We start from the raw sequence: 15853 nt of genomic DNA, 5'->3' as shown, positions 1-15853 counted from the left end.
TGGAGGCTGAAGTTACTTCAGCCACTTGGTTTCATCTCTAGGCTATGCCTGCCTTAGGGAGTAGTGATGGCCGGTAGGAACAAAGTTTCTGGAGCAAAACATTTGGAGCTGAGAGTCACCTATCCATACATTTTAGGGTAGGTTTCCTTTGTCTGGCTGTAATCTGTCTCTGTGAACTGGCTGCTTCTTAGTGATGGGAGTACATTGGGTTTGTTCCTGGAGCATATCATTCAAAAAAACCTTCCATTTCCTATTCAGTGAATATTCAGGAGGTGCCAAACGTTCATTAGTACAATTTTGAGTCCTGAGAGCAAAAGACAAGCGTATCTCTTACAAAGGAAGAGTGTAACATTTCTGCTATTTCGTTCCTTTCTTTTCCTTTTCTCACCATCCCCAATATAAGTGGACAGTTTCTTGGCTGGTATGTACTCATTCATATCCTGATCTATGGCAGGCATTGGAAAGATGACAGAACAAACCATCCAATTTTTCAAAGCTGAGGTACAGAAATGAGGCAAAGAGCCACTCCGGTAGCATTACAGCCTAATTCTGTCTGCCCAGTGTCCTCATGTAAATACTGATGCTCCCCCTGAGGCAGCCCTAGTGCTAAAGGAGAGGTGTCTTAGTACTGCCTTTCAGCTGTGTTACAGACTTGTAGATCATCTGTATGGTTGATGGACAGATGCAAGACTAAGAGACACTGGTCATATTAGCCGAAGGCTAAAAAACTAAAAGCAAAAATAAGTGATTTTTCTTATGATGGCTGTTGGGTTAAAGGTATTATTTTTTACTAAGCTTTGAACCTGGCCAATTTCTTAGATATCCAGGGATGGACAAAATTTAAAAGTTTCAGTTGTAATAGTATCTGTAATAGTATCAAATGGATGGGAATCTAATGTATCTGTGACAGAGATCCAGCAATATTTAGAGACTGGATCATGGAATTGGCTGTGTCATATGCAGTAGTCATGGAAGGTATCAACTAGTTAAAGAAATACCGCAGTTTGTTTATGATTTTTCATTTATAATTTGTTAGCTCTGCAGACTTCTCTGAAGCTCAAGACAAGAGTCTTTGGGTGACAGTGCAAGTGAAGTCACTTCTGAAAGATACAAATTCAAGCATGGGCGTTTTGTTTCTTATACACTCTAGATTTATTCTGTAATCACTCTAAATTCTTCATCGCTGTCTTTACCCCAAGTGCTTGTTAGCATGGTTGGAAAAGAAAGAAATGTTGCAAACCTGTAATTGCAAACACTTTTTTCTGTGCCATGAGAAGCACAGTCTGAGGAGCTGATGTCATAGTATTTGAATTTTTTTTTGTTCCTTGAGCCCTTTTTGTGGCTTACGTTCACATAAAAATTCAAATCTGATTGCCAGAGGAAATTAAGCTCAGAGTAAAGGGTTGATTCTCTACAGGAAACACTTAATAACAAATTTAAACAGTTGGATTCTACTTTAAAAGAGACTGATGGGAAAGTTTAAGTCCTAGAAATCAGCACTAATGTTCAGGATATGATGATTATAATACATGCTAAGTAGCTACTCTGAAACCAAGACTTCCTCTGTGGCTCAAGTAATTTAAAGGAACTTTTCAGCATGTAAAAACAGTTTATTTTGGAAACCTGGTGAACAAATTCAGTAGAACCCAATAAAGCCCAAATGGTTGGGCTTCAGGGGCTAGGGGAAATAATTTAATCTTGCTGAAAACTGCAGTCTTAGTTCAACCAAGAAGTTAGCGTTGATCAGAAATTGTATTTCTCAGTGAGACTTTGGTGAAAATAGTTAGGAACAGAAGAGAATACGGGAGAGTTTGTACTCTTCCAGGACAGGAAGGGCATGAATTTTTCATCTTATTTTGTATGAAAGCCTCGTCATTCTTGCTGAAAAGTTACTGTCGCAATTAATTTACTGCATCTTTACGTATCAGGTATTAGAGTATCTGTGGCATGTTAGTTTTGCTTTTCTGATGATTGGCTACATGTCTGCTAGGCCTTAGATCCTTCTGTGAGGTAATTTTCCAGGCAAAAATCCATTCTATGGATGTGATGCCCTGCAGCCTTCATTTCTTTGTTTCTATTCAGACAACGAGTGAGAGAAGAGCTGGATGGTGCTGGAGAGCCCCGATCCCTCTGTCTTTGTCATGGAAATGTTGTGACTTAATGAATTGGCAGCAGAGTTGTGACAGAATTGTTTGAGTCCCAACCACCACTTGCAGAGGAAAGGAGCAAACGCAGAGTGTAACTGCCTTTAGACAAGCAAAGCAAATCAGAAATGCTGTTGTTTAAAAATGAGTAAAGTCAATTTCACACAAAATACTTTTCTGGGTGGTTGAAATAGCATCATCCAAGCAGCAGCAGCTTGATGGATTCTGCTGTTTGTTTCCACTGGGTCTTCTTCAGTAGATAAGGAAAGAATAATATCTGGTAGGTACTGCATTCCTTGTTGTTTTCCCTACACAACAAGGACTACAAAACTGTAGTTGCACGTGTAATTTCCAGAGTTTGGCATTATAACATCATATTTAATAGCCTATCATGCCTGTTACTTGAATCCTAATTGTATCCATCTTCTCTTTTTAGTTTTCAATGCAAATATTGACTGAAAAGGAGTAGCTTTTTTTTTGTAATGCAGAAAATAGATGTGCAAGCTGCATACACAATTGTACGAAAACAACCATGTTGATACAAATCACTGAATATCATGTGCAATAAATTATGGTTACCTTGGCAATGGATTGTGAATAAGATCTCTTGATCGTTAATAATCTGTTATACCACATTAGATGGTTAAGAATAAATGACTGAATAGTAGCTATAGCTGTCCTGTTGTTATCTTTTCAAACAGTATCTCTTTGTCCAGTGAATTCTGAAAAAACGAATGATAGAAATATTCTTCCGTGGCAAGGGGAATAAATATATAAAGACTGCTTAAAAAAAAAAAGTGTATGAAAGTGGAATCGAAGAATGGTGAGAACAGAGGTTTTTTGCCTTTTTGTCACCCCTTGAAAATGCCTGACAAAAACTCATTTATGATGAGACTTTTAGTTGCGTTTTTATATGCCTAAAATCTAGCTTTAATTGACTTGATCAGAAATAAAATGCTAGGTCTTTTAAAGAATTATCAATAACGTGCATTTCCCATCCCACTCAAAATACTTGTTACATTCAAATACTTGTTATGCACCAAATTTTTCTTGATATCCTCAACTGAATAAAAGGTATGGTGAGTATGTTTGAAGAAAAAGTCGAACTGTGTATTTTTAATCTTTTTCTTTCATGACTTCACTCAAAGCTAACTAAAAATAAAAAGGAGATATTCTGAAAATGTATTGACACCCCTTTCCCTGAAATATAATGCATCTTTTAGTCATCCAAATATGTTTCAATTGCCCTTGCTGAACAGAAAAAAGTTTGTAAAAATTCAGAATAGTATAAGTTTTCTTGCCTGAACTGGCACTTGTCTCAAAAAAGTAGTAATAATAACAATAAAAATTACCTCCCTTCCTCCCCTACTCCACATATAGGTCAAAGTCGATGTCTTCACTGGGGCCAAGCATAGTCTATTTTGACAACCTCAATGAGGAGTTGGCAAAGAGTACTCATCCTAAAGAGCTTTTATCATGAATAACAGGTCTGTCATTGTCTTAGCCAGAGGCATTTTTGAAAAGGGCAATGGAGTTCGGTCAGAAAGCAGATATTAGAGAGATCCTCATGCCGCTTTTGTCTATTGCCAAATTAAATACATGTATATGCTTCTTACAGGCATTGAAATTTATTAATTTAGCACTTTGTCATTCTTTTTAATCAAAAGATGGTTAGCTTAGATTTGAGATCAGCTTGATTATCAGCAACGTATTAGCAAGGTTTACTATACCATGCTGCATCTCTCCTATGTGATGTTTTCTATTTGTATCCCATAAAGGCATTTCTTTGAAAGCTCTTGCTTCTGGCAGCATCCATGAGCTGCTGTTCTGTCCTACTGCATGTTCTGCAGCAGAGATTCTGTGGACTTGAAAGTCTAAGGGCTTGGGGCTTTCCTTCTTGCTGATTGTTTTGATTCTATTCTGAATTATGTAGGTGTGACATCAGATATTGAGTTTTTCACATGATCTTTGTTTTCAAATGGAAAAATTGACTGAACGTTTTTTAAGGCAAAGAAATCTTATCTGAATGTAGATATTACTACTTGTGAAAGATTAATATTGGAATGTGAATAGTTAATGTTACCAACGTCTCTAATCTTTGCATCACTGTGTTCCTAAAATCTGTTAAAGATAAACCCTGAAGGATCCTCCAAACCCAGTGTCATTTAACCTTGATTATTGTCCTACTTAATAGAATAATGCTTGTGGTTCGTTATTAGTTCTCTACGTTTTGTAGTGATTAATTTATATATATCTTTAATATTAAAATGATACTTAAGGAGTTACATGCTACAGCTTAAATGCTGTTCTAATACTATGCATGAATTCTTTCCCTCAAAATGAGCTGTTTGCTTGCTTGTACCGTAACCACTGAGGCAGTCCACGAAAGCTGTATTGATCATTGATTTGCCTAGGAGGTGACCCAGCTAGCCATGCTCAAGGGTCAGTTGCGTTTCCCAGCTTAGGGAAGTTAGCAGACGTTTGGAACAGTCTTTACATCTCTGATATCATGATCAAGCTATAAGTTGATGAATTACAGGGAATCCATGGAGAGAAAATTTGATTTTGATTGGAATCTTAAGTAAAAAATAAATGTTATTGAATGGAGATTACCTTAGAAATGCTGATGACAGTAGCAGAGCCTAAGGTTAATTTCTCAGGTACAGAAGTTGCAAGAGCAATTCTAGATGAACTATGGACATAAAAGAAACAGAAATCTCATCTGAGATTTAGGTAGCTATAAGAATGTGTGTTTTTATTTCTGCGTCTTTTGATTCTAAAGCTAACTATATTGCTAAAATTTAAATGATTTTTTTTATCTAAACAACTGTTTAGGTCTTACAGTCATTTCTTAGTAAAAACAAACCATATAGAGTTCTAATTTGTAAATACGCGATACTAGGTGATGCTTACAGTGCTCAAAACCTGACTTGAGGTTCTTGGAAGAATTTATCTGCTGAGCTATGAAGGAGATGAGGAAGTTGGTAATTCAGGCCACTATTTTGATGACAATGTCTCCCAGGAACCAGGGCTAGTCAAAATACTATTGGCTCACAGAAGAAAGTGGAGTAGTCTTATGTATACAATACATATGCACTCAGGAGCCTATTAAAGATTCATTCAAGCTTTGACTTCAGCAGTCTCTCTCTAAGAATTGTTCCTTGGCTGTACAGCATTCCTCACATTAGTTAACCAATGTAATTTAGCTCTCCCGTCTAACACTTTTTTTGTTAATAAGAATTTCTACATTTAGGTAACATGACGTTTTCTGGATTTTTCAATACAGAGAGATTCCCGTGCCCTGGAAAGCCGCTGCCTGCAATTATTCTGGGATGTGGGAACCTTAAAACATCCCAGCTCAGAGCCAAACCCAGTTTTTCCCAGAAAACTTGCTTGATTCAAAGGCTATTCAGAAGTGGGTTTCTTCCAATTAGTCCTCAGATCCACTGAACAGCTACCTAAAATTTTAGTTGCAAAAGATGGTGAAGCTTTATTGTAGGATTGTGCCAGGATGATGTTAATGTTCTCTTATTTTAGAGAATAAGCCTCCTTTCATGTATCACCATACTTGTAAGTGCTAATAATTTGAAAAATGAAAACTATACCTTCTCTCTCTCTCTCTCTCTCTCTATATATATATATATATAGAATGTATATATAACATTATATATAAATAGCTTTGTTATAAATAAATAGTTTTGCCTATTGATTCTAAATAAATGTGTGGGTCATGCATGATATATATATGTGTGTGTGTGTAGCTTAAGGACCGATCTTGACCAATAGCTTATTTAAAAAAAAAATAAAAATCAAAGGCTGAGCTTCCTTAGAATTTTTAATTTTTCACAGCAGTAAGAAATGTATGTAGAAACCTGTATTTCCATGTGTGAGTTGCACATCAGCTGAAATGCAGGATATTTTGACACTTGCTAGCAAAGAGCAGTACCTTTTCTGACACTCCAGTCTACTGGACCAGAGAATGTGCATTAAAAGGGTACTGTTTTTCTGCTGCCTGTGATGCATTTATTCCCTGTCAGATCCCAGTCTCCTACTGCTGGTTTGAGCATCATTTTGGTCACTTGCCTGGATTGTTTGACCATCTAGAAGACAGTTTGCTTATAATCATAAGTTAGGGGTATGCTAACTTCTTTATTTGGAAAGACAGAATTTAGGGAGATATGCTTTTTTTGTAAAATATCAAATAAGATTTTTTGATAAATTTGAGTATTTTCCTCTGAGGGATGAATTTCATGCAAAGTAGCAAACAGTGACCATGCATCTTTGAACCTTTTCTTCCCCCTTGCAATCTTTACAATGTTGTATGACACATAAGCGATAACAAGAATGAAGAATATGACAAAGTATGTAAGAGCAATGCCTGCTCCTTTCTCTGAATAACAGTCTATCAGATACACTGCCAAAAGGGTGACATTTGTAATGTTAAATAGAATGTTCACAATTTCAGGGGATCTATGCCTTTAGGCAAGAAAATGATCTAAAGGTATTCTCTGTGGTAGAAGGTGACCATAAAACTACACACTTTCAGAACGTAGAAAATTTTTCTCCATAATTTCTTCACATCCATTCTCAATGCAGATCATGAATACTTAACAAAAACAAAAGTGCATTTATTAGATTTTATTTTTACCAAATGAGAACAAAGTGCCCAATGGAGGAATGTCTACTATTAGTAATTTCTTACTACTATTAGTGGTAATTTTTCCTATTTTGAAATATTCTAGAAGTGGTGAGATAGTGTTGTAGACTCCATTAAATTTTAACTATCCCTTTTATGTTATTCCATAAGCTTTGTTTTTATAAGGTTAAAATGTTAAAATTCTGAAAATACTGTTTTATGCAGCAGCATATAAATTCAGTATAGGAAGATATTTTGGTGTTAATCTTAAGAAGTAACTTTGTAAATACATCTTATGTTACAAATAAATAGTAGTGAGTTGTGTTTTTACAAAATGTGTAAAACCAGGCTGGTTAAGATTTTAATTGCAGCTGCGAACCAAATTGAGTTCAGGACTTTTAAAATCATTCAAACAACCGGAATGCATATTACAATGATTAAAAAACAACAACAACAAAAAATGGTGGAAATGCAGTCCATGCTGCCAGAGGTGTCAGGTGCTCTCAGATTCCAAGTGCTGTATTTCAGAGCTCCCATCGCAGCACTGATGTCTCAGGCCTGCAGAAGTGGGCTGCTCTGGGGAGTTCTGTAGAACTGCATATTGCAGAGGTTTGTTGCTTTTGCAAAGGTGCACATCTCATAAATGGGTTAGTTTTACTGCATTGTTAGTCTTGACTTGCGCTCAACTTTAATATTCTTTAGTCTTGAAAAATTCAGCTGAACAAATACTTGATATGTAATCTGGGGAATTTTTCTGTAATTCTACCCATCCCTCTTCTCTGTACGCAGTTAATATTAAAATATACTATTTTTTAATTGTGGTTTACTCAAGCAGACAATCTTTCAACATGTAGTTTCTGAGAACGGCGATATTGTCTTTTGTTATTTGAAATAATGTTTTCACGTTCAATTATGTCCCCCATTCAGAAAAACCAAAGCATGTTATAAATGTAATTAGTAGAGGAATTTTCTTAAAGCAGTTTTAAAGAAGATAAGCAGAAGTATAGAGAAGTAATTTTCCCAGAGTAACAAAGAAAGTAACTTGGAAAAGCAGCCCCATATTCTTGACTTCTCTCTCCCCCCCCCCCTTTTTTTTGTGGTTTTAGTTGTTTTATCACATGAAAGTCTTGGAATATTAAATCTTTTCTAAAAACAGTTCAAGTCTAAATCTCTTCCAAGTATTTTAAAGCTTAATTTCTTTATTGTTCATTTTTCTTCTTTGCTTGTGACCCACAAAAAACTTTTATTATAGTGGGTAAGGAGTTTTATCAAAAAATTTCTTATTGTGTATTTCCTTGCCCATAGTTTATCTGTTCTGGAGTAGAGAGTGGTTAGTATACTCTTAGTTCTATGTGGAAGATGTACTGAAGCAAAAAGATATTTTCAATTCTTCTACTGCATTAAAATAAATCTTTATCAATGCATTAAAAAAAATAGGAAAAAGGGCAAAAATTAAAATTACATTTTTAAAAGTTGAAAATAAGTTTAAGTTTGTATAAGATTTTATACTGATTGTATAAGGTTTTATGTACTCCAGTTGAATGTGTACTTCCATTGACTCATTCATGATTGCTTGGTGCTTCGAGTTACTCTCGTATCTAAATGCAGTGTTGAAGTGGTCCTGAGCAAGAGAGAGAGCACAAATTCTGAACTGTTTAAGGATGACTGGAAGTATATTTTCTTGGCTGGGACTTGTTCCCAATGTTATGGAACAGAAGGATGACTTAACCATTTAAAAAAAAAAAAAGTTCATGTTAATATGTACAGGTGATTACTTCTAAAACTTTGTGAACAATTTATTGGTTTTAAAAGCAGACTTGCCTTTAAACTATCTTCTTAACCCTTAGTTATCTTAATAAACTGCTGCAAATACGTGTTTCAGAAATGAGTCCTTAACTTACAGTGGACTATATGTATTTTATTGGTGTTCAATGTATTGCATATCAGGGCTTCTCTGAGAAGCAGAATTTACTAACCTAGCAGGAAAGCTGTATTAATACTTCTGATATCCCAGTTATCAGATTTCATGTTAGAGGCGTTACTGCATAGTACTGTCTGTCTCATGTAGAAATATGCAATATATCTAAATGAGATATATTGAGAAAGCATTGAGAAAGAGCTGTAATTCACAGCTCTGCTTCCCAGATGTAGAAGAATTCCACATATGGTTTGATACAGACTGTGGAAGGAAGAGCTTTTTGTGGACTGATTTTTGTACAGTTCTGTAGCAAATCTCAGTGCAAGTTTGTGTAGGAGGAGAAGATGATTTTATATTGAACAAAACTTATTCCACTCAGTCAAACTAATTCTCTTGTATTAATATACCAACTAACACTGAGATATGTGTCTGGATAGTCTAGCTAGGAACTTGGGGTGTCAGGGAGGACTAGAAAACACCAGCTTGCAAGTCTTTTTCATAGCTTTTAGGTTGTTCTTAACCCTGCTTTTTGGATGTGACTTTCATGCCCTGAAGAAGTTTGTACTGATTGTAATTTTCTTCGTTCTGTCCTACCTATGTGAGTCATTAGGAAACACTGTTGATTGAATCACTGTCTTTATGCCTCTTTTTCTGGCTGCAGTTTATTGTGTTTTTTAAAGATTTTCTTTTCCTTTGTACGGATGCCTAGAGAGTCACTTGTGATCTTGGTACTGTCAACACCTGTCATTCTTTTATGCCTTCTTCTCATCATTTCTTCTGATGCTTTTACACCTATACCTTTGAATTCACACTTCATTTATACCAGTCTTAATGTTTACATTACAAACCTCAAACAACAACAAAAAAGGTCTTGAACGAAAAAACAAAAACAAACCTGGAAGCTGTCATCTGTGGCTTCTACTGCAATGCACGTGTCTTCAGACTGCTTTTATTTACAGATGCACACAGTGATTTGGACGTTTAAAACAAGCTGTATAGAGCACTATGGACTAAAGCAGCTTAATTCAAATGCTATGTAATATATAATTATAAATGTAATATGCGTCCAAAGAGAACTAGAACTTCTTTTTGTTATGTTGATAAAATCATATTTGTATAGATTTCCAATATCACAAAAATAGAGGCCAGGATTCACTAATTTGGAAAAAAATCTATGTTCTAGGAGTCAGAAAATGGTAATATGTAACAAAAAAAATAGTGGAAATGGTAATGTATGGTTGCAGTTCATAATACTCTGTCTTCTGATGATTATTCATAGATGAAGTCAAGGTCAAGTCATTTTTTCTATAAATCCAGAAATTCACATACTGTATCACACTGATGTCAAATCAGTGCACAAGTAGATATCTTCTTAACCTGGAAAATCATGGAGAAAAATACCTGGACTGCTATTTTTGCAAGTGATTCTTTCTAAACCTTTCCTAATGATTGTCCTCCCTTTCTGCTAGCAGTGGTGATTTGTCTGTTGTCTCAATTGTCAGTTAGCCTAAGATAAAGGGAGGACATGAGCTGCAGGTATGTAATCTTCTCTTTATCTCTCCTTCAATATTTCAGGAGTTTTACTTTAAATGTGGAGCACACCCAACAACTGACAGTGAAACATCTGTAGCTTTGAACCTCGTTACAACAAACAGTCGCTCTATCACATGTATAACATGCACAGATATTAGGTAAGTACAATGAAAAGTGTCAGAGATTCACAGTCTCGGTGCTTCAGAGTACTTCTCACTTTCAAAGAGCTTTTTTCCCTCTGCTGGTTTTCCTTTTTAAACCTTTTTTCCCCCAGTATTATGGTGGAAAATGAGCCATGAATTCAGGTGTATTCTTTGTTTTGATGGTATAATTACAGTTTACATTTTTATAACTCAGCTAAAATACAGGTGGAAACCTGAATGCTACAGTCTGAAATGCTTAAGATAGTGGTATAGCTGTATAGATCTGTACTTCTAGTTTGTATCTGAGAGCCAGTGAATGAAAGCACGATTTTGAGGTGGACAAACTATTCCTGCGTAAAGAAACCTTTTCATGTTTGTTTTATAAATCAAAGCAAAATTACTTATGATGCGTCTGTTCCCATGTTCTTGTTTATTGCCATTTTAAATGTTGTAATCCATCTTACTGTATGGTATTTGGGCACATACATTCAAGAATACCATTGTCTGCAAATGCATGGATTAAAAACCAGTTGCCCAACAAAGACAAATGCTACTATTGCTGTGAAGAATTAATGGAAGCACATTCATCTACTGAATAGGAGAGGTTTTGAGGCTCTACCTCAAAGCCAATAACACCGTGTTATTCATTTTAAGTATTTCTGTTGATTCGTCTGTGTTTCGAAATACAAGAAAGTATTTAGGAAAAAAAAAGTCTGAGTTCCTATAAGATGGCAAGTCTAAAAATGTTGAGAGTTATCTTGAGGGGAAAAGCTGGATTGCTGGAAGTAAATTTCCTATTGGAAATTTTAGGTGGTTGTTCTGATTGTAGCCCATATGGTGTATGATATTATGTTGTTCTTGTGTGCTACTGCATTGATATCTGATTTGTTGCTGACAGTATATGGTTGAAGAACATGCTTCTTACTTATAGATTAAAAGATAATTGTGCATGGAAAAGAAGAGTATGGTGTCCAGCACTTCACACACATGCAGGGCTTACAGAGTTGTTGTGCATCTGTTTCAGAGTCTACCGTGCAAAATTATTTAGCTGTCCTAATGGTTAGGTATGCAGCAGTATTAACCTCTCTGTAATTAAGGATAATATGCAGTTTCCATTCTTAGCCCAGCCGTCTCCTTTTCCAAAGAACAAGAGTGTAGAATATCAGCCATAAATGTGTTTACTTAGGCTTGAGAACTGGTTATAATTATTTCAATCAAATTTGAAATGAGTATGTTGACATTTTCTTGAATTGATATATTCAGTACAAAACTATTCATTTGTAGTCATGAATTTGTAATTTCTTTCACAGTTTTGTGACAAAATCCCAAAGGAAAGAAAGAGTTTGGACTGGATGTGCTTAGCTTAATTGTTCCTAGGACTAACTATTGGCTTCCTAGTAAATTTTTACTAGTAAACTTTACTAGTAAATGTTATTTGGACTATTTATTGCTATGTCACAAAAGTATGCCAATTCTCATTTATTTAAGTTAAGGCATCAATTAACTCTGGAAACCTAAGTTTCAGAAGACTTTTAGCTCAGCACACCATTATGGGAGCATTTATTTATGAATAAGCTTGTTTGATTTATATGCTAAACAAGGAAGGCTTTAGATACTTGACCAGCTGGCAAGGCAGTAACAATTGCTAGTTATCTACCCATGGTAGGAGCAACAGGTTCTTTGAAAGACTGTTTATGAGTGACTTCAATCTTCTTGTTTTAAGTAGCAGATACAATTGTTCATAAATAGGTTTGTCTTCTGCTATGGAGCATGAAGATAATTTTTAGAAAATGAAAGTTCTGTTTGGTTTTCTGAATGTCTAACAGATTTTACTTGATCATAACAAGATCTCTGAAGGCTGTGGCATGAGGAAGAGATCATATCTGCCATCTCTTTAAAAGCAAACAACCACGACCAACAACAAAAAACAGCCTACAGATCAGCTTTATCCTTGTCAGTCTCTGAAAACTCAGGGGATCATGCTTCCATCCCAGTATGTCTTATGGGACATGGAATGAATTGTTTGGCAGAAGGCACTGAAATCTGGTATCCTAGGAGTAAAGGAGTGTGCAGGAGAGTCCTCCAGCAGCTTGTTGTTGTTGTAAGTATACTAATAAATTTATGTAAGCAGAATTCAGCTTCTCAATTCCTAGCGCTGTGGGCATAGGCTTCTTCTCTAATTCTTTAAGAGATGTAATGAAATCGTGATGAGGATATCTCATCCTTTTCTTGTTTACTTCATAAGATTTTGAGGATGACCTGTGTTCTCCTGCACACCTCCACACCTCCTAATCTACTCCCACCCATGAGCAAGTCTTTTGTACTGGCCAGTGGGACTGCGCAATGTGAAATCACTAGGAATTAGACAATATTGTTTCAGATCCTCTTCTCTTCTGTGGTTGACTAACTCGATTGTACCTTGACACTCTGGCAAGTGTGAGACACCTTAGGGCAGATAGCACCCTTGCTTACAATAAAACGTATGCCAAGGAGAACTGTAAACTGATAGTTGGTCAAAAGAAAGAAGTAGCAAGGTACGTTTGAACTCTATGCCGATTCATATGGTGTGTCTTCTGGAAAGAGATGATTTTGAAAGCATCCTTGTTGGTGTAGTTGCAGAGCTAGCTCCAAATATCAGTCTCTCTCAAATTGGTAACTCAGGATTTCATAGCAAGATTGCAGACCAATCTAAAAGCTGTTAGTTATCCTGTCCTTTCTAATGGTTCGTTGGGCAAGAAGTGATTTCCTTTATTGCAGTGCAGAATCCTAGCATCCCTCTGTACTGCTAAATGAAAGAAGGCCAACAACTGATTCCTGATCCTGAGGCAAAAGGCAATGACTAGTAGCTGTTCTACGCAGTACTGTGGTAGTTTGGCTCTTAGTCACAGCCAGATTGGCATCTTGATGCTAAAACCTGAGGGCTCATCGCTGAAACTAGATCCACAGTGAAAGTATACCTTTTATCCCAGTGTCAAGACAGCGTGGAATAGGGTTACTCATGCCCTACTATCCACTATGTAGGGCTCGGGAAGCATCAAAACACTTTACTAAACATGGTGAAAGTACAATGAAGAGGTGAAATTACTGTACTAAAACCTGAGCTTCACAGGATAAACAGTAGCCATTTCCAGGACCCATGTACTGGATTTTCAAGAAATCTGTCTTTATAGATTGCAAGAAAAGTTGTTTCTTCCTGACAACTTACTGGGCTCTCCTCTCAACTTTAAAAACAGAACAAAAAACAAACAATAACAAAAAAAAAACACACTTCTCTAGGCACATTTCTGTGTTAAGTTTAAAGTTTTGTGAATGCATCCATATGTTAAATGCTAATTATCTTTCAGAGGTTTTGATTTTTAAAACCACAAGTCTATTTTTACATTTTTTTATACTGAACATTTGTAGGTGGTATCAAGAAGACCTTAACTCTCCTTCTAAAGTAAAACCAGGAAATAATAAATATCTCCGTTCCTTCTTCAGCCTAATACTCTCATCTTACCACTGATCATTAGGACTAGGATTCATTGCTTTAATCCTTCAATACTTTCAGTGCCAACCAAGGTTTCTTTATCATTGTTCATTGTTCTCATTCATGTGCACACATCCTTCTTTTAAAAAAAAAAAAAAAAAGTCCAATGTATGGTTAAACTTCCTTTCTAGTTATAGTCAGTCATCTTCTATATTCTTATATGGCCAATCTCGCGAGTTGTCAAAATATAACTTCACATATATGTTTGGGTGAATGAAATAATTTTCCAATTAAAACTTTGAAACAAATCATTTTCATTTCTATTTTGATTTTTTTCACCCCAGTTGCAAGGATGATCAAAGGTAAGCATGTTTTACACAAAGCTAGATTTAGAACAATAAAATCAATTATGAGTGTTGTGCAAAGGTCATTGTAAATAACTGGGCTACCTATGAAATCTCTGCTCATTGTTTTGAGTTTTTAACTCTTTTCTCCAACATAGTGTTCTTAGAACATTTATATAGAACTCAAATATATTTATACACATAACCTTGTAACTTTATTTAAACATAGGTGACTGTATTTTTGGTGGTGATCACTTTCTAATATTCCTATGCAGTTGAAAAATACCAACTCTGCTGATTGTAGTCTATAGCATTCAGCTGGAAATGAGGAATAACTGTATTTGGTGCAATAACAGTTACTTTGTATTAGCTCTGATACAGGCAAAAAAAGTATATTCTTCATAATAGATTTCTTTATTTTTTCTGAAACAAAAATGAAACGAAAAATGACAACCAGGTGTTATTTATATATTCATAGAGAGGGTGGTCAAACATTGGAATGGGCTGCACAGGGAATTGGTGGAGTCCCCATCTCTGGAAATACTGAAGAGACATGTAGATGTGGCGCTAAAGGGTCATGGTTTAGTGATGGGACTTGGTAGGTCAGACTGATGGTTGGACTTGGTGATCCTGAAGATCTTTTCCAACCTAGATGATTCTGAGATTCTTCTGTTTGTTCACATACATTTATCAAGAACAGCTAGTCCACCACAGGTGGAGCAATTAATAAACCTCAAGATGCTTGGCACAACAAACATGATTTTAGCTGGGCTTACAGAGCTCATGAAAAACCTTATTTAAAGAAGTAGTGTATTCTATGGTACATAGAAAAATACACTGTGGAAGTAGTATTTAAGTATATTTTCAGTGTTATGCTCTGAAGTATATGTTCAGTGTTATGTTACATTAGGCACATTCTTTCACCCTGGATTTATATTTGATATTCATATTTTCATGCAGCTCTGACCAACAGAGTGAATTTTAGAGCCAAATACCTTTGTAGGGCTATGCTAAATCCATTGCCAGTATTCCATATAGTGTAATGCCTTCCAATGCTTTCTGCTTATCTACAATGGAGTTGGCATGAATTGGCAGCCTTTATGCATTTATTTCTTTTTGTAGCATTCAAGGTGATGGGTTGCTATTTTATATCTTTGAAGAAGCTCTTAATATGTTGAGCAAATGGCTGAAAGTTGAAACAAATACTAAAATGGTACAATCCTCAAGGGGAGATCTGCTTTTGTCAACTGTTTCTAGTAGAAATAACATCAAAAGAGGTTAGGAGTACCCCTGGGTACCTATAAATCAGGCTCAGGAATAACAATGATGTCTAGCAGTGTAAAAATAAAACGTGTGGAACAGAAATGCCTCACGTCATCTTTCACAAACTAGGTAGGGTACAATTCCTAAAGGCACCATTATTTTTAGCTTTCAACAGATACAGATAAGTACAAGAGATATATAGGGCTTGCTTTCACTTAATAGATAGAAAGAATTGTCCAGAAGTATTTGCTTTTGTGTTGATCAAAAGTTTTTATCTGATAAATCTGTATTTCATAATCTTAGGGAGAAAAAAAAAGAAAAAAAACCACTTTGTTTTGTTTAGAATATTGGTATTTAGAATATGGAATATTGTAATTTGTTTTTCTGAAATTCAGAACTCGTA

At 35.6% G+C, this 15853-nt stretch overlaps 1 protein-coding gene across 3 annotated transcripts in view; it reads left to right on the top strand.

Annotated features, from left to right (window-relative positions):
* Nucleotides 1-15853, top strand: part of PRKN (parkin RBR E3 ubiquitin protein ligase) — a 758368-nt gene that overhangs the window by 368098 nt on the left and 374417 nt on the right. For all 3 annotated transcript variants that reach the window (XM_083830275.1, XM_083830274.1, XM_083830276.1), the window contains one exon: nucleotides 10274-10389. In XM_083830275.1, the coding sequence (XP_083686401.1) occupies nucleotides 10274-10389 (116 nt within the window). The remainder of the gene's footprint in view (nucleotides 1-10273; nucleotides 10390-15853) is intronic.

The sequence above is a fragment of the Anser anser genome (assembly GCF_964211835.1).
Source record: "Anser anser genome assembly, chromosome: 3".
NCBI lineage: Eukaryota > Metazoa > Chordata > Aves > Anseriformes > Anatidae > Anser > Anser anser.
Note: the sequence above shows the minus strand (reverse complement) of the source record. Positions and strands in the feature narration are given on the sequence as shown.